The 18601-nt window shown below is 43.2% G+C and overlaps 3 protein-coding genes across 3 annotated transcripts; 1 reads left to right on the top strand and 2 right to left on the bottom strand.

The window, feature by feature from the left end:
• Positions 1–129: 129 nt before the first annotated feature.
• tmem35 (transmembrane protein 35) lies at positions 130–2564 on the bottom strand. The gene is made up of 2 exons (XM_062476921.1): positions 2354–2564; positions 130–1422 (listed from the first exon to the last, which is right to left on the bottom strand). The coding sequence occupies exons 1-2, from the start codon at positions 2471–2473 to the stop codon at positions 1060–1062; spliced, it is 483 nt and encodes a 160-aa protein (XP_062332905.1). The 5' UTR covers positions 2474–2564; the 3' UTR covers positions 130–1059.
• Positions 2565–2978: 414 nt separating this feature from the next.
• Positions 2979–6604, bottom strand: arl13a (ADP-ribosylation factor-like 13A). Its single transcript, XM_062476387.1, has 10 exons — positions 6475–6604; positions 5097–5213; positions 4926–4996; positions 4566–4815; positions 4353–4458; positions 4043–4251; positions 3815–3923; positions 3449–3710; positions 3218–3334; positions 2979–3109 (listed from the first exon to the last, which is right to left on the bottom strand). Exons 1-10 carry the CDS (start codon positions 6492–6494, stop codon positions 3054–3056), a joined length of 1317 nt encoding a protein of 438 aa, XP_062332371.1. The 5' UTR covers positions 6495–6604; the 3' UTR covers positions 2979–3053.
• Positions 6605–11834: 5230 nt separating this feature from the next.
• xkrx (XK related X-linked) lies at positions 11835–18448 on the top strand. The gene is made up of 3 exons (XM_062476423.1): positions 11835–12774; positions 16296–16558; positions 16670–18448. The coding sequence occupies exons 1-3, from the start codon at positions 12404–12406 to the stop codon at positions 17542–17544; spliced, it is 1509 nt and encodes a 502-aa protein (XP_062332407.1). The 5' UTR covers positions 11835–12403; the 3' UTR covers positions 17545–18448.
• Positions 18449–18601: the final 153 nt, after the last annotated feature.

Below are 18601 nucleotides of genomic sequence, written 5' to 3'. Positions count from 1 at the left end.
TTCCCTTGCATATAACAAATCTAAATAGCAAAAGACCAATCTGTATATGGAACATATGGTAAGACATACGGTAAGTGAATTACCCAGAGGTATAGATGATCATACAAAGATTCGTACTTTGACATTAGAGAAAGACACAAAGCCAGGTTCTTTATTTGACGTGTCATTTAACAAAGCAGATGGTCTATTGTGCCAATTTTGATCCTGGCACTTGATGCAGCAACTGTCCCAAAGTCTCTTCCACCTTCATAGATTTTGTGAAACTGAGATAGCAATGACAGTTTTATCTTCCACCAAAGCAATGATTCACTAAACAGTAAGCAGTTGACAGTTCTGTTTTTTTGGGGGAAAGGGGTAAGGCCTTCATGCAGTACTATCAACAAGAACAACTAATGAACAAGAAAAAAAAGGCTTCACAGAATACTACATTAGTTTTAATACCTTATTCAAAAAATGTGATACTGTAATTGACGGATCAATATCAAATAAACCTCTAACACCTGTAATTCTTTTGAACAGTTATAAAATTGTTGATTTCTAAATTAATCATGCTGTGTGACATGAAACAGAATCATTTCATAGAACCATTCCTATCTAAAATTTAAACAGTACAAAAAGAGGATAAATCTTTAATAGAGATGAAATCAGAAATTGAAAGGGATTTGTTCAGAACACAGAAAACACAGATCACATTTTCTACTGTATATGGATGAATACATTTTAAATAAAATATTACAAATAATAGAGAACAATAAACAGTGATTAGAAGAGATTCTGGATGGGCAAATGTCTTAAGACCTGAGCTCACTTCAGTTGCCACATGTAATGATAGTCCACAGTAATGGATAGAATATATAGGACTTCAGGTTTTCAGGATCAGTGCTGGGGAACAGGGCAGGGGACACCAATAACCAGTCAGCCAAGACAGTGGGACAGGGAGTGTGTGGGTATCCCTCTTCTCAGCGACTGTTTTCCCTTTGAACCATAATTGCGACGATCCAAAGAAACACACAGGGTTCCCTTTGCTGTTGCTCTGCCCAAACTAGAAAAGTGGCAAAATTAAGACTGTTTGACCTTGTTCTTTTCCTGAGCGTTCACATGTTCTTCCCTGCTCTCCTCCCTCTCAGGCCGATCCTCACTCTGGCGGGCGATAAGCAGGCGGCAGGTAAGCAGAATACCAAAGACTAGAGCATGGGCGTACCGTTTCAGGGGGTCTCCCACTAGCTGGTGGAAGAACAGGACAGCTAACATGACCAGCAAAAGTATAAAATTTGCCACGTCCTTTGGTCTCCCTGGCACTAGGGTCAGGACCACACCACAGCCCACTTCCAGTGAGCCGATAATTTTACGGAGCAGGACAGAGCTGACGCCTATCTTCTTGAGACCTGGCAACGCCTTGGCGTAACTCTTGTAAGCTCTTTTCTGAAATACAATGACAGCATTATTGAAAATGTGACAGTGTTATTGACAAACATATGAAAATATCTCATCAGTAGGGAGGACTATAGCCTTCAATTTGAAGACATTGGCCCTATGAGTGCTTGAAAATCTGGGCTTGTCCCTTTAATTGTGGGCCCACTATGGGCCATAAAAATTGTCCTTGATGTCGTTTTTAAAAATGTGTAGGCACATTAAGAAAGGTGCTATTCGATGTGGGGGAACGGGCAAAATAAACACAGCGGTCATGTATGATGTGTTGCATAGTGAGCTACAGAAACATCCTGAAAGCGACAACATCAGCACCGGCAGGTGCAGCAGAGAATTTGCTCGAATGCGCCGCCATTGCCGTTGTTGGCTCTATTGCACTATTTTACTAATAGCCTACATTTCTTGTCATAATTTCCCTAAAATAAAGAATATAGATAACCGTGTAATCGTAAACAGTGGTCTAATTAATAGGCTATCAAACGTTAGTAACTGCACGACATTCATTCATGTAGCCTAGTTTATGAATTTGCAGATTAAGGGATGACTTTTCTGACTGACCACAGTATTCCTGTTATATTGGTATATTTAGTTATTTCTACTGTAAGAGTGACGCCATTTTCAATAAATAATTTAGCAAACAAATTATGAACTATTCATTAGACAGGCATTATTGCACGAGTCTCATTCTATGACGGGGCACGCCTTCAATCCCATGTTTTATAGGCTGTCTCAAAATTACAATTTCTGTCTACATAAATCCTCCTTCACCTTATATTTTGGGGCTTTAGCATGGTCTCTTACTAATGTGGGTCAGCATCGTACGTCACATTATTAGAGCATGAGAGCTTTCGCGGCTACAGCAGAACAATGGCCTTTCCTGTCAGATGCACATGCGATTCGTTGCTATGGTCTTAGGCCTACTTACCATCTCACTGTATGCATCTTTGCTCAATCGTGGTGTAAGTTTAATGGTACCCATGAAAACAAAAAACAGACCAAGAGCGAAGGAGAGTGCCACAATGGTTATTGTCCTCGGTGAAGCCATCTTCCTGTGTGTGTCGCCGCCAAGCTGCGCGTCAAGTGCCCAATGCACGCTCCTATCTGAAACTGTGTATTCTTTCTATCCTATGAAGATGCGAAAGGGGGATGGGCTTCTGGAACACTGACAAATATGGCGACATGGTAGTTTTGCTGGGTCCCTGTGTTACATTTCAGTAGCAGATTGTGATAGACCTAGATGCAATTCTACATCTGAGGTCTTTGGAAGCGTATTGAAATTATTGTATTCACTGAATACAGGCCTACAGTAAAGTAAAGTCTAAATGTCAAATTAAAGCCATTTGTCTGAGCAGTGAGGGGTTTGTTTTTAAAAACAGCTATCTGGTATGAAGTAAACGTAAATAAACAATATAATAAAAAGAGCCAAAAGCTCGTTTAAAAAAAAGCTATTCTGTGAGGCTTCCTAGAACGCAAAATCGAAGTAATACGATTTGTACTGTCATGTTATTCATTTCAAATGGCCTTGTGGTAGATCTGTTTCCAGACACTGCATGATCATAAACTTAGACTGCTGTTGTCGTCAGCAGACCCCGTCGTCACACACAAGACCCAGGACCCTCTTACTCTCACTGAGCTTGATCTTGACGTTCTTTCAAAGCCAAAATCGCTTTTCTGTAAAGATCTGCAGGAGACAGGGAAATCATGTATTTTATACAAATGGCATTGTGTACAAGAAATATAGTTTGAATTGCATTTCATTGGGAGTCTAGAGAAATGTCATGGGGCTCACCAAATGTTGTCGAGAGGTCGACTGGCTGGGATAACTCTGCCGGCACCTTCTCTGTGTTGATCTTGTTCTTCTTCTTCACTTTCACAGCTTTCTTCTTTTTCTTCTTCTCCTCTTTACCTATAAGCGACACAATGCAAATGGTGAACATATCTGTTAAAAGCATAACAAAAAGCTACAGTTCCTTATAAGCTGTTCAAATTCTCAATCATATATCCTTCTATATGTGCTTACCTTTGGCTGGTTTGTCCTCATTATCAAGTAATTCTGGAAGGTCGAGGGTCTCTTCTTTCACCTTTGTCTTGCATTTCAGTTTGCCTCGTTTAGGCGTTATCAGGGCTCTGCTGGCCTTCTCTTTCTGCCCACCATTCTCTTGGTCTGCCTCTGTGCCCTCAACCTCCTCTTCCTCATTCTCTCCTCTTTTGCTTTTCTCTGTGTCCTTTATTTTGACCTGCTTTTTCTTCTTTTTTTTAAATGTCTTTTTCAGAGTGCTCTCCTAGCAGATAAGCAAAAGTGACAGATCAGTGTATAATTCTGACACACACAATTTATTGCAATGGGTGTGGCATCTTCGCCAAGATCTGTAGGTATTTTCTCTACCTTGTTCAAAATATTTCGAATAGGTTGCAGTGTGCTTCCAGTCTTAGCCTTTTTGTCTTTCTCTTGTGGCCGGTGAACATGTCGGAGATCAGTCTTGCTAGCACGTATTCTGCACAACAAAGACCAGACTTTACCAGACAAATTATGATACTTTAGATTCAACACCAAGATGTAAGATAAACATCATAATTTTGGGTAAGCCTGTGTGAATGCCTTTCGGTCTCTCACCTTTCCTCTTTAGGTTTGTTGCGGCCTTTCTCTCCTTTCCCTCGTCGATCTTTCTCCTGAGGAGGTGCCAGAGGTCTCCTGCTATCCCTGGCAATGCGTGCACAGAGTTCTGGGTAATCCAAACAGATGGCCCGCAGGAGCCAGCGGAGACCACGCAAAGTCTTCCTGTCCGACCAGCGCCGGAGGTCCATGAAGGCCGAGCATGGCTCCTGAGGTCGAGAGAGAGATGAGATCATCACGTCTACATGGGATCTAACAGTATGAATCTTTCAGCTTTTGAGTTTGTGTAAGTGACACTTTTAGGACTCACAATGTGGCACAAAGAGCGGCTCTGGTTCACCAGCCTCTCCAGTGACAGGATCTCAATCAGCTCACTGCCCAGCAGAGCATTCATCTTGTCCTGTTTGTTGGCCAGCCTAGAAAAATAATTTAAAAAATGCAAATACAAAATCAAGTTAATTGTACTCATCGTATACAAATCTCCTCATCGATAGTCTGTGACAGATATATGAGGGATCCTTACACTAAGAGTGGTTTCCCAGCCACTCTGGGCTGCTTGAGCAGGTCACCAAGAAGCTCCTTGACCTCCTTGATCCTGTGTCTGTCACTGGAGTCTACCACAAAGATGACCCCATGCACATCTCCATAGTGGTCACTCCATGCTCCTCTGGCCTCCGGGGCTCCGCCTGTATCCAGCAGGGTCACCAGGAAGTTCTCCACTCTCAGCTCAGTGCGGACACACCCATGGGTCGGACCTACGTCCCCTGGTGGCACTGCCGACAAACACAGTAACCTGAATCAGTCACCGCAAACTGAAGTGTTCTGTTGTGTTCTGAAAGGAAGAATGTTAGTGTGTTTCAGGATTCAGTCACAGTTAATTTACCTCCTAGCATCCCCTTGACAGAGGATGTTTTTCCCGCTTTGTCAAGACCAATTACCAGGACATTGACTTTCCTGTGTGAAAAACAATATTGTACTTTATTTAAACTCTGCTGAAGAGAGGGTAAAAATATCACATTGGGCAAATTGGATTTTGAGAGGCAAAGTGTTTCACCTTAAAGGTTGCTGGATCTTGGAAACCCAGCTGCAGCAGTTGCTCATCAGGTTGAACATGTTTAGTTGAGGAGAGCAAGGCGAGCACAGGGGCCACCATTTTCTCTGGAGCTCGTACCTGGAACCAGATGGCAGACCTTATTGTAAGACAGGGTTGACCAGCCAAGTCTACCTGGCAGCTGTTTGTGTTCCACATGCATTAGGGACTGCATATGGCGACATGTCTGAAGAGTGACAACACTAAATCTGCAATCCAATTGCTTCCCCCTCAAAGTGTCAGCACTTTTTAAAATCACAAAATTACTTTTTGGTCCACAGTTTATACTTAAACTGCACAAAGTCTCCCCAGCTCTCAAGCTAGAGTTTGAAAGCAAGCTTCCAGTTCTGGTATTGACCTGGTTCAAGTTATTCATATCATGTTTGGGCACATCACCTGCTGTCAGCTGTCACAAGTTGTCTGCGTTGTGTGTTGTCTGGTCTGGTCAAATCTTTGTCTCTCTCTCTTTCCCCGTATGTAAAGTATGTATGTAATTATTTATGTATGTTGTGTGTGTAACTTGTATGTGTGTGTGTATGTTTATGTAATGTATCTGAGGAGTCTGAGGTGTAAGACTGTATGTGTATTAAATGAATCCAGCTTGCTTCAGCCCTCTGTTCAGTGCATCTGTTCAGGCCTCATAATCTCCTAAAGCCCAGACTGACTCACTTAGTGTGAGTTAGAGTGACTGCTTCTCACAGTGAACTACACTGACCCTTATTTATGTCCCAGCCACAGGCTGTGTCCTTAGTCTGTTCAAATGAGCCAATAGCTGCAGTTAAAAATAAAGACTGATTAAAGAAAGACCATTGAATGAAGTCAATACAAGGAAGCATGACTAGTGAACACAAATTCAATATTTAGTGTGGCCTGAGACTTTTTCTCACTTCTAAATACACATAATACCTATATGGTCAGTTTCTTAAATTTGATTGTTTGCTTCTATGCAATAGTCTAGAATATCAAAAAGCAAAATTATACCAACTAACAATTTATTGACAATGTATCTGACTTAATTATTCCCAATACAACTCAAAGAAAAATATTTTCTTATGAACACAAAGTACTGTTAACAACTTGGTAATGTAAACCATTAGCAAAGGGTTCTGTAACTTCAGTGTTCTATATCAAAACATACAACAATAAATATGGTATCAGATAACTGATATATCCACACATGTTACTCACACTGGCATATGGGGTTACCCTTAATTTCATATTCATTCTGCATGTTCCAATGTGCGTATCTACACCCTTGCAACATAAAATTCTAACAAGATTTTAAAAAGACAAAAAGATTTAAAAAACAGAAAGTTGAACAATAGTTTGTCTGAATACTTACCATAAGATGTCTGCTTCCATGCGTTTGTTTGTTTGTACTGTTCTTGTGGCATATTGCAGCCAACAGCTAAAAAGTAATCAGGCTCAAATGAGGCCACAAATCCCTTGGTCACCTCATTTGGGAGGAGCAACCTGAGAAACACTGTGTTGACTTATCAACCAATTACATAGGTCCTTGGAAGATCTGTCACTCCTATTGGACAGCATGCCTCACCTTGTGACCAGGATCATGTCCCATTTTAACATCAATGTGTTTTGTAATTTGATGTGGGAATTGTGCCACCATGCAAGTGTCTGAAAGAGGAAACACCCATTATGCAAGAATAACTCATGAGATGGGGTGCATGAACAACCACATAGCAGATGATGACATCCTTTGGCAGCGTTTGTTTACATGACAGGGGGTCATGTGATGTGGTGCCACTATTTACTCTCTAGGAGACCAATCCCAGCGTCAAGGCATACCTGGAATCTCATCAACCCTAATTTGGCTCAATCTGATCTTTTCTCTCTGGGACATCTCTACTGAGGGAATGAAAGAGGTGGTCATTTGTAATGTAAACAGAAACTAACTATACTGTTTATACAACACAGAGTTCAACACAGCTACATGCATTCGTGTCCAAAAGTCCAATACGATGTAGTATTTAGTTTTTAAACCAAGCTTCAAGCATTCTTTCTTTTGCATCTTTTATTGCATTCTTTACCGTATCCAACTTATTCTACACAGCTTCAGTTGTGTGGACTTCAGGACGTTGAGGTGACCAATGGTATGGTTAAGACTTTGGCACCTTGCTGTAACTGACAAGTAGCCTCCATCTGAAAAAAGTATAGCGTAAGTGTCACAACACAACATCTAAACCCCATGCCCAAATCTTATTATAAAACCATTATCATTAAAATAATCAACATGGAAAGACATTCTTTTTACATTGTTGTTACATTGACACATTTTAACATTCGGAAGTGATGCAGTTATTCAAAACAAACACTAGATGTCCTCAAACTCACAAGATCCCTTTCCACCTTAAGTGGTGACGTCTAAATATTTGCATACGAGTCTGTGTTGTGTTTCTACAGACCGTATGACATGAGCAGGAAAGAATTTGCCCAGAGACCAAATAAGTCTCTTTAGATGAGAAAGGCTAAGCCTATTTCAAGGAAACGTTCATCTAAAAGTATCACTGAAGGTGCATCAGAGAAACACTGATCCTTTACTAGCTGCAGTGTGACATGATTATAGACATGACATGACTGAGGAAATACCTGTGACAGGATATATTCTGAGGAGTTATCCACTTATAGACATTGTTTACGTCATGTAATCAGGTTGCATGGAAACAACTTCCTGCACTGCCTTTTGTGTCTTCATCTTGTTAAGTCATTATCCCAATGTCCAATGAGGCATGGTTTACTGGTAATGTGCTGACTATACTCACCCAAGACTGACCACATCCCTCCTTCAGCTGCCAACTACACACACATACAAACACACAACACACACACACATGCACATTAGCAACCCTGGCTCAATGTCCTCCACATATCTCAAATGTATCTGACACCTGACCAGTAAATGTCTGGATTAAGCTATATGTTGAATGTGTTCTACAGCACATCACACAATGTTGTTCTGCTGACTTGCTGAGGATTTGTTGTATCCGGCTGATATCAAATCAAATAAAATTTATTTCTATAGACCTTTTTACACGCAAGCATGTCACAGAGGGCTTCACATATGCCCATAGAACTGCCCCTCAACCAACCTAAACCCTCAAGGAAGACAAGGAAAAACTCCCCAAAAAACTCTCAACAGGAGAAAAAATGGAAGAAACCTTGGGAGGAGCAATTCAGAGAGGGATCCCCTCCTCCAGAGACGGTTGGTGAGAGAGAGGAGCAGAACACAGGCTAAACATAGTCATACAGTGTTGATGGGTTTTTAAAACACCAAAATCCATTATTCAACTTTATAGATGTAGGACAGGACCGGGAGACTCGCGACCAGGTCCAGCGTTGGCTGACCGACGACCAGGCAGGTGCTGACAACTCAAACCCCCCACACCACAAGGGATGTGTGTGGGGGAGGGACAGAGAGAGTAGAGCAGGGATTAGAGAATGCCAGGAGCAGCTAACAGTTACAGTCATAATAGAATGAGATCCCCACCGGTCAAGTGTGGACTGGTGCAGCAATTTAACAGAGCAAAAAAGGGGAATTTGATGCAACCCCACACACCAACACCAAGACAGCGACAGCCCCCCTCATTTGGAACATGAAATCTGTTCCAGGGGAAGAGAACTCTAAAATAAGTTATACTTAAAGAATAAGGATGGAAACAACCCGTCCCCCGTTGCCTCCAACTAGTAACATACTTACCTTTAACAGTCGTAGAATTGACTAAACAATAACGTTTTTAACCTAATTTTAAATGTCGAAAACAGTATCAGACTCCTTAATTGAGACGGGTAATTTGTTCCAGAGAAGAGGTGCTCTATATGAGAACGCCCTACCTCCAGCTGTTTTTTTCTTAATTTTGGAAACCACCAGATAGCCGGCATCTTGAGATCTAAGTGTCCTTGCGGGGCAATAGGGTGCAAGGAGACCGGAGAGGTACAGTGGTGCCAATCCATGCAGAGATGTGTAGGTTAGTAGTAGAACTTTGAAGTCAGCTCTGGCTTGGATAGGGAGCCAGTGTAGAGAGACAAGAGTAGATGTTATGTGATCAAACACATGATATCATGTGTTTGATTCCAACCATGGACTATGTAATAGCTCTCGGTTTGGTAAAGAACTGGAGTACGAGCACTAATTAGAACCATTAAAGACAGAGTCTCAATTTAACACTGCTTTTACACAGCAAACATCTTCTGCACCCTGCAGCCACTGACCGACCTACTACAACACTGTCTAGCCAAGCACATTCATTAATAAGGACAAGGCCTCCAGCAGACCATGTAAATGCTGTTCACAATGCAGGCCTCAGGTCTGACTCAGTGTCTGTTAGGCTACAGGAATTATTCACATTGTGGCTGCAGAGTCACGGGTGACTTTAGGGTTATTTATATTCTACTCTGATCTAAAGCTGAAATATTGCATTAATACATTTGGAGCCTGTATGCAAGACTATGGTTACGATTAAAAAAAAATGCTACAGTGATCAAGATGTTGAATTAAATCATGATGGCGGAGTGATTTATATGGAAACAGATAGGATAGGAAGTTCCTTTAAAAAATGACTAAAAACTAATTTTTGAAATGGAAATAACTGGCAGACGGGGCAGATGGTATTAATCTCAAGAACCCAAATGAAATAAATATAAAAAATAAAAATAAAGTTTTATATTTTGAAAACACTGCTCTGTTTGATCAAAAAGCCATACACTGTTACAACTGAGCTTTTTGACATTGAACTCCAAGCCATGCTTGTGTCCAATACTGTGAATAAGGATGCTTGTTCGGCAGTTGCACATGCTCACATAGCTCTGTTTCACACAGTCCTGGCACTGAGAAGGGCTGGCTCGGTCACAGTTGTGAAGCCTAAATAGGGAAAACAAGGACAACTGATCTCTGTGCCCTCTGCTGCCTAGCATAGCATGTTAGTATTACTGGTGAGAAGTGTTTCCCCCAGAATATCAGCCGACCATAACGCTAGTTGTGACACATTGTCGGAATAATAGACAGAAACCAATATGTTTAGTAATGTTGATAGGAGCTACTGTAGCAAAGACCAGAGTAAAAACAGAATCTACTAAGATTTAATGGAATCCTTCATTTCCTCACTCAAAATGTTACTTTTCAGTGTTTTTGGAAAGGAAAGAAAAAGGTGCATTGGTCTATTTTCCAGAGCTGTATATCTGGAAAAAATGTCAGCCATCTGAACACTGGCCATTCATTTGATACTACAACTCTTTATTAAAAATTAAGAGAGCACTGCACCTTTTTCTTTCCCAAAACACTGATAAGGATGAGGTTTTGAGTGAGGAATAGAAAGGTTAAACTTGCAGTGGCCTCATAAATTTAAACCTTCAGTTCCTCAAAACTGAAGGTTTTGAGGAACAAAATGTTGCTTTTCAACATTTACATGTATTCATTTAGCAGACACTTTTATCCAACGCGACTTACAAGAAAGAGCTTTGCAAAAAGTGCATAGGTCAATGATAATAAACTACGAGATAGCCCTAAAAACATTGCGGGTAGCCAAAACATGAAGCATACATTGTGAAAAGCAAATAAGTACCAATGGGTAGAACCAGAAGAGCATAAATTACAATGAAACAACATGATCCTCGAAAGTGCTAGAGTGTACCTGGAGGAAAGCAAGCAACAATAATATAATTCACAGCGAGTACAAGTAGTTAAATCAGTTACAACTAAATGCAACAAGTCACTCAATAAGTGTAATTGTGTTCCTGGAGGAAATAAACTAACATCTGATACAACCAATCTTTCTTAAGTAAGGTTGTACTCCTGGAACAAGTGTGTCTTTAGCCTTTTCTTGAAGGTGGAGAGACAGTCAATATCTCTGATGGAGGTGGGGAGATGATTCCACCATTGGGGGGCCAGACAGGAGATAAGCTTGGGTTGGGAGCGGGCGCTCTTGAGAGGTCGGACCACCAGACGGTTGTCAGAAGAAGGCCGTAGGTTGCTGGTGTGGGTGTAAGGCTGGACAAGAGACTTGATGTAGTCAGGTGCAGTCCCGTTCACCGCTCAGGTCAGTACCAGGGTCTTGAATCTGATTCGGGCCGTGATGGGTAGCCAGTGGAGGGAGATGAAGAGCGGGGTGACATGGGAGCGTCTGGGTAGGTTGAAGATCAGGCAGGCTGCTGCGTTCTGAATCCTCTGGAGAGGACGGGTTGCGCATGCTGGGAGACCGGTGAGAAGCGAGTTGCAGTAGTCCAACTTGGAGAGGACAAGTGCTTGGACTAGCAGCTGGGTGGAATCCTCAGACAGGTATCTAAGGATTATATACGTATATAACACGACCGGGAGACTGCAGCAATGTGGGGCCGTGAGGGTGAGCTTGTCATCCATGGTAACCCTGAGGTTCCTGGCAAAGGATGAAGGGGTCAACGTTGCAGATCCCAGGGTGATTCAATGTTGTTGGAAAGGGAAGAAAAAGGTGCACTGGTCTCTGAATATTTTCCAGAACTGTATATCTGGACAAAATGTCAGCCTTCTGAACACTGGCCATTCACGCTGCACCTTTTTCTTTCCTTTTCAAAAACGTTGAGAAGGAAAGTTTTGATTGAGGAACAGGAGGGTTCAAATTGCAGTGGCCTCTTAAGCCTATGTCCAGAAGCTATGTTACTGTCCAAAGTATCTGGCACATTTGGAAATAAAGTCCGACAGCTGCGCCCACAGAATCAAGTGAGTTTAGGACCCTGGGGCGTTGAGGTAATAACCCAGCCGAACGTGCATGTTGAGACACACTTGCCTTTTAGCTCTCCGAAAAGAGAGACTGCATTTGTTTCTATTTAGCAGTAAAAGGAATGTCGACACTACGACAGTACTAATTACGGGATTTTGATAACACCGGGAGGACTAGCTGTGCTTTAAATGCACAGAGTTTGAAACTTCTTTCTCAATTTCGTTTGTGGGAGAGACATGTCGGCTTTTAAAAAAAGCGTTGAGGACACTCTACATTTGTTTTTATGGTGACCACATGGTGTAGTAATGCCATGCAACAAAACATTGAAGATCGCTGGTTGCAGCTGGGAAGACTGGGCAAAGACTACTAGATGATCGTAGAAAGGCAAAGAAGGCAAACTTTACCAAAAAATTCATTGAAGAAGGGGTTTTGTTAAGTGCCAATTCACGAGGATTAATATAGACGCGATCGGTCTTTTATAAAAAGGAGCCGATAATGGATATTGTTGGGTGTCAACAGTTCTCTGCGTGAAAGCTCCATTTGTTTACGCTTACTTTTTGCCAAATGACCAAACTTATCATGGAGGAACACTACGACCCAGTTGACACGGAGATTATGGAGGCCGAGAAATCCCCAAATGAATCTCCCAAAATGGAAAACGGAGTCATGCTTGTGGTCAATCACAGTAACATCCAACCGCCCTTCAGCGTGGTGCTTGCCACCATTCTGTATTGTGCGGAATTTGTCAGCGCATCAGTGCTGTGCAAAAAATACCACTCGGGCCATGACAACATCTGGCTAGGTTTGACAATTACTTTCATGTTGGTGCCTGCTATATTGACCCAGCTGGCGCTTACATTCATCCACAGAGACCTCGGAAGAGATCGACCTCTGGTCCTCTTCATGCATTTACTGCTCATGGGTCCTCTCATTCGGTAGGTATGGGCGCTCACTAGTCAGTGGCGTCATGATATTATCAGCGATTTATTACTACGTACACTTGCAGAGTGCATTAGCTTGTGAGTGAGAGCTGCAGTACTCGCCCAGATAGATCAGGCAGACATGGGACCATGAGGGCTGCATGCGACTCGTTGGCCCACTAAACCGGTTTGATGTTGATCTTCAGTGAAGGGGGCACCATTGAATCCATATGAATAAAGTTGTTATAAAACCCTGTTGGTCACACTGTTGTGCCCAGATGAAAAAACACTGTGTGTACCAAGTCTCATAACTTGTCAGTTTGTCAAGAAGGGGTGTCTGTTTGCAGCAAGACCGGTTTGACAAACTGACTCATTTGTTCAGCAGAGAAGTCAAATGTGGGGGTGGAGTATTGAGTGGTTCAGGCTAATGTTTTTGAACTTGGACTACCATATAACTTAGAAGGTCAAGCATCATGTAAGGTCCAGTGTTGCATTTTTGTGCATTGATAGTAAAGATAATGTAAATAAAGTGAGTTGATACAGTTGCAAATACTGGGTCAGATATTTGAATATCTTCAAGACTTAAAGGTGGACAGAAAACAGGCATCTTTGTCATGTTGCTTAAAAGTACAGTTTTGATTCATATGGTTCCTAAAGAGATGACAATGCATATTAAAGCTACCGACAGCAAAGCTACATGTGCCCCACCTAGTATTGCTCATCGGGTAACTGACCAATCGGCATGGGCCAAGCCAGCACATGAAACATTGTGGGTGCAATTCATGCAAGTGCTCTGCACTCCTATGGCATTTACTCTGTATAAATGGATCAAGGTCATGGTTTAGTCGTTACAGTTCTATAATTAGCACACACAAGGTAATTGTGAGCCATGGGAGATGGCAAGCCCCCAGAGAGGAAGAAGCCAAACTCAGTATCATTCACTCTCACTGGTCTTGGTACTTGCTGCTTAAACCCTTGGTTGTATTAGACTGAGGTTGAAGGGCAGAGAGACTCTCTGGGCAAGAGGAGGAATAACAAAGTAATGTTGACGAGAAACACAAGCAGATATTATCTGTGTCAGTGGTTCTATGCTGAATTCTTTTTTAAACATAGCCTATGCTCAATGCTTTTGGATTCAGATTATGAATGAAAAATGTGTAATTAGTGTTTCAGAGGATTTATGTATGTTTGCATACTTTGTCATGGGGGAATGTTATAAGGACTATAAGGCCCATCGATCACCTCTGCTCACAAAATGCTCTGAAATGATGGGCGTTTCCTGTCCAGCTTGGTCGGTGAAGTCATCTTTGATATACTGCTAAGTCAGTGCAATTCAATACAGCATGTTTCCTAGCAACCCAGGGAGAGGGTTCAAATGTGGCTGTACAGCTTGTTATAATAGACCAGGAATGCACTCTAGACTATGAAGCTTCAGCTGTGAAAGTCAGGAATTATACAGTGTCATATACTATTATGCTAGTGCCTATCCTATGTGCATTCTAATGATAAAAGCGACCCACTGCTTTGTACTGAGTAGAGCAACATCTTGTCACGCTGGGGATAAGTTTCCTGTTTTGTTGATTGCAGCAGGTTATTGAGGGAGGTGTGTACTGTTGTGGCTGGGAAGTTGTGCCAGGCGGCCAAAAGGGTTGGCGCAAAAGAGACTTGAGAGTCTGTATGAGGAATGAGGAGAAGTCAGACAAGTGTTCAAAGTTCTAACTGTTTTTCAAGACCGTTAACAGAGCCTGCGGGTTAGCCACCCTGATTATTGTCCCCAACCTTGGGTTAGCTGTTGCTGGGGTAAGGAAATAAATCTGCACTCTTTTGAGCTTGCAAATTGCAACACCACTTCCTCACCATTCTTTCTCCATTCGTCTATCTAAACAGCAACGCTACAACATCTCCCAATATGCCGCCTTAAACTATACGTCGACACAGCGTCTTAAGGCAAGGGCAGAGGGAGTTTCTCCACCTGTAGTGAAGTTTCTGCATTGGGTGGCCGAACCCTGTTCTGGCTTGTCCCGGAACGCCCTCCCCCCTCCCATCCCAAGGTCTAAGAAATCAACATACTAGCCTAGTTCACACATTCAGTTACACCCTGTCTTACTGCCAACTGTGACTTGACTAACAGTTACAGGTTGTTAAGGGTACTTTATAGAATCATAAAAAGCTGGAGCAACCTTATAAAATTGCATTTAGCCTTGGATTGACTGTTGAAGGCCTGAGGCTCTGCTTGGTTATGCTTAGTGGCTGTGGAGCTAAACAGGATGTGTGTTTGTTGCAAAAGTGGGCTCCTTCCTGACAAGGCAGCCAGATATACCTTATCCTTTGCTCATAGGTATTTCAGTGCCTATCCGTTGTTTAGAGGTTCTGATGTGCTGACAGTGTGTTCTCCAAGTCTTCCTGCATTCTCAGCGCTACATAATGCCAAGTCTCCCGATAAGGGCTGTCTGTAAACGATGGTCTTGTGACGGCTCCCCCTCTTACTGTAGTCTTTGCCCAAGTCATAAAAGGCAGAGATGACCTTCTAACCGTATGCTTATAAAGATAAGCTCGCAGAAGACGCCTAGACCCAACCCCTTTCCTCCCAACTGGCGCAGGTCACAGACAAAAGTAAAGACCAGGAGCTGAGTTGTTCCTTTGCACTCAAAGCGATTTGTAAACCACAAACAGCTGATGAAACACTAGCTGATTATGGCTGTGCAGTAAACTATGTGTCAGCAGAGCTGGCTGTGTTTGTTTGTCTTCTCCTCTGAACCCATGGCCAAAGAAGGAGTTGATTTGGATTAAAAAGACAACATTCCAGAGTTCCGAGTTGCTGTGGGATTTTCTGCTCTGGGGGTGGATTCCAAGGTCTTTTAGTTTTGTTTGGACCCTTTTAGCACATGGTTGATATTGCTTTTGTTCATATTATATTACTTAAAAACAGACAACTAGCAATAGGATCTGACATGTACGGATAGCATTTAGTTAAGAAACTGCAGATCCTCATCTATTCCTCTACACTACTTTTGTGTTCCTGTTGTTGACAACAGTGGAGGCATTTACCTTGCAAAGGGAAATGAAACACACCCTTCTTAGGTTTCAGTGTCAGTCCTTTCCTCAGAACTGATACATCATATTGTAGTTTCTACCTTAGAGTGCCCTCTGGTGTAGCTATACCATTACAAGTAAACACATTACATTTATTGATTTCACGGATGAGTTGTGCCATTACAGTAAAATATGCTGGCAAAAATGTCCTTGCTAATCCAATGTGTGTCAGAAGGAAACCTAAAGTAAACAGGATATTCCAACCTCCTGGTGATCGTTTTCTTAAGACATTTCTCCCCAACTCATACATTTACATAGAAAACTGTGTCTGGTATGCTAACAGAAAGTAGTTGAGCTCCATTAAACCGTCTGCCTCAGGAGACTGTTTTAGTCAGCCTGTCCTAGTCAGCCTGTCCTAGTCAGCCTGTCCTAGTCAGCCTGTCCTGTACTGCTCTCTGGTGGTTATATTACTGCATCCTCATTGGTCTTGTCGTTCCTTTCAGGTGTTTCGAGGCTTTGGTTGTTTACTTCAAGTCAGGTAAAAAAGAGGAGCCCTATGTCACCATCTCCAGGAAGATCAACCTTATGAAGAAGGGCCAGAACATACCCATGGAGTGGGAGATCGGACACTCTGAACGCAAGTTGGCCACTCACCGGAACGCCTTCAAACGCACCGCAGTGATCCAGGCCTTCCTTGGCTCCACCCCCCAGCTCACCCTGCAGCTCTACGCCACCATCCAGGAGAAATACATCGTTGTCCCTCGAGGTGAGACAGAATTCATGTTGAATGTGAAATTAAATTGACAGTGACATCCTTAGTTGTATTTTTAAACTTTTTATTTTACTTGTATACCATTGTTGTTGTTTGTCTTTCCAGTTACTCTGATGATCATCGCCCTGGTCTCCATTACTTACGGCGCTCTTGTGTGTAGCGTGCTGGCCATCCAGATCCGGTATGACGACTACAAGGTCCGGCTCAGCCCTGCCGCCTACATCTGCATGATCCTGTGGCGAGGCCTCGAGATTGCCACACGGGTCACCTCATTGGTGCTCTTCAGCACGGCTCTTACCCATTGGGTGATCCCCGTGGGCCTGGCCAACCTGCTCCTCTTCTTCTTCCTGCCGTGGGCAGAGTTCTGGGCCCGGCGGGGCTCGCTGCCGGAGAACGTGGAGAAGAACTTTGGGAAGCTGGACACCACGCTGGTGCTGTGCATGTTCATCTTCCTCTACGCCAGCATCAACATCTTCTGCTGGTCGGCAGTGCAGCTGGACCTGGCCCACAGGGATCTCATTGAGAAGAAGCAGGGCTGGAGCCGCCTGGCCGCGTACTACGGGGGCCGCTTTGTGGAGAACGCGGCCCTCATCGCCCTCTGGTACTTCTTCAAGTCGGACTTCTACGAGTACGTGTGTGCCCCCCTGCTGGCTGCCCAGCTGCTCATCGGCTACAGCCTGGCCGTGCTCTTCATGCTGCTGTTCTACCAGTTCTGCCACCCCTGTCGGCAACTCTTCAGGTACAACGTCCACGACTGCCTGCACTGCGTGTGCTGCCTGCGCTGCGAGTGCTGCTGCAGGCAGGGAGGGGAGGAGCGTGGACAAGCCCACCCATACGCCACCGCCGCTACCATGGTGCTGGTACCGGAGGAGCCGCTGGGCCCCCCCCAGGAGCCCCAGCCTACCCAGCCCCCCGACCTCACCTGCCAACTGGGGGAACGGGAGACGGACATTGTGGATGACATCACGGTTGTAGTGTGAGGATAAGGCCTTGCGGGTTAGATCTGGTTATAACTTTGGGCCAATGCCACTAGGTGTCGTCTTGGCTTTGTGTTGTCAGAGTTGTTACACGTGAGGGGGACACATTTGGAGACATACTGGGTTGTTTACACGTCACTACAGACGACACGGCAGCCTCTTAGTGGTCTTTAATGGTTTAGTCTCTCAAACTGGCAATTCTTTACCAATAGTTATTATATAATAAAACCAAGCAGAACTGTCCTTCATTGACAAATATTGTATGTAGAGAACCAGTGGGCCACAGGAGACCAAAGAATGTACTGGGGTGAGATATGTGGTGGTGGCGATGATGCACAATAGCAGCCTTGAGAGAGAGCGGTGTTGGGTCAGATACAGTGGGCCAGGTGTGTGGGAAACCTGCCAAGTGTCTCCTGCCTCACGGACAGACTTGCCCAGGACTTCCCCCAGTGTGCTTTTCACCCAAAGGTTCTGACAGACAAATACAATCTGTGACGTTGGATGCCTTTTTGTTTCCACTTTGAAGCAAATGCAGCACGGGAGGTGGAAAAACTCAGGTTTTGCCTTGAACTTTTCTTTCCTCTTGTCCTACCCCGCCCTGTTCAGTAAGATTTCATGAATGATTTGTATTGACCAGGTTTGTTCACTTTGCCTCAATGCTCTTTTTTGCCTTTTTGCTTTTGCACAAAGCCTGTCAAAAGTTATTATGCTAAAATTGAGTATTTTGTGTGCCTCACTGTCATAAAACAAACAAAAATATTTTAAATTTACAGATGTAGCTAGTTCATTCAAACCTTGAATATGGATAGAATATGAATATGAAACTTTTATTTGTATGATCTGTTTTATTGCATGTGTAAGTGCCTTAACTACTGTATTGTGACTTGCTAAAATAAAGTTATTACAATAAAGCACCTTTTGTTTTGTTCAGTTTGATACCGGACTATTTGGATTAAGTCACACAACTTCCTTATTCATTGGATCTGGAGGACAATGCTGGCTGTATATTTCCTTGTCTCAATTTAGACCGTTCTTTGGTGGGCGTGGTTTGAGCGGGCGC

This window comes from Osmerus eperlanus, chromosome 13 (genome assembly GCF_963692335.1).
Source record: "Osmerus eperlanus chromosome 13, fOsmEpe2.1, whole genome shotgun sequence".
Taxonomy (NCBI): domain Eukaryota; kingdom Metazoa; phylum Chordata; class Actinopteri; order Osmeriformes; family Osmeridae; genus Osmerus; species Osmerus eperlanus.
Note: the sequence above shows the minus strand (reverse complement) of the source record. Positions and strands in the feature narration are given on the sequence as shown.

Excerpts from the sequence above, each read along its gene's own strand:
- tmem35 (XM_062476921.1), bottom strand. The coding sequence starts at position 2,473 with ATGGCTTCACCGAGGACAATAACCATTGTGGCACTCTCCTTCGCTCTT. Across the intron at positions 1,423-2,353 it reads AAGATGCATACAGTGAGATG|AAAAGAGCTTACAAGAGTTA; the intron begins GTAAGTAGGCCT and ends ATTGTATTTCAG.
- arl13a (XM_062476387.1), bottom strand. The coding sequence starts at position 6,494 with ATGGAAGCAGACATCTTATG. Across the intron at positions 4,816-4,925 it reads TGTCAAGGGGATGCTAGGAG|TGCCACCAGGGGACGTAGGT; the intron begins GTAAATTAACTG and ends GTTTGTCGGCAG. Across the intron at positions 3,711-3,814 it reads TTCGAAATATTTTGAACAAG|GAGAGCACTCTGAAAAAGAC; the intron begins GTAGAGAAAATA and ends CTTATCTGCTAG.
- xkrx (XM_062476423.1), top strand. The coding sequence starts at position 12,404 with ATGACCAAACTTATCATGGAGGAACACTACGACCCAGTTGACACGGAG. Across the intron at positions 12,775-16,295 it reads CTCATGGGTCCTCTCATTCG|GTGTTTCGAGGCTTTGGTTG; the intron begins GTAGGTATGGGC and ends CGTTCCTTTCAG. Across the intron at positions 16,559-16,669 it reads ATACATCGTTGTCCCTCGAG|TTACTCTGATGATCATCGCC; the intron begins GTGAGACAGAAT and ends TTGTCTTTCCAG.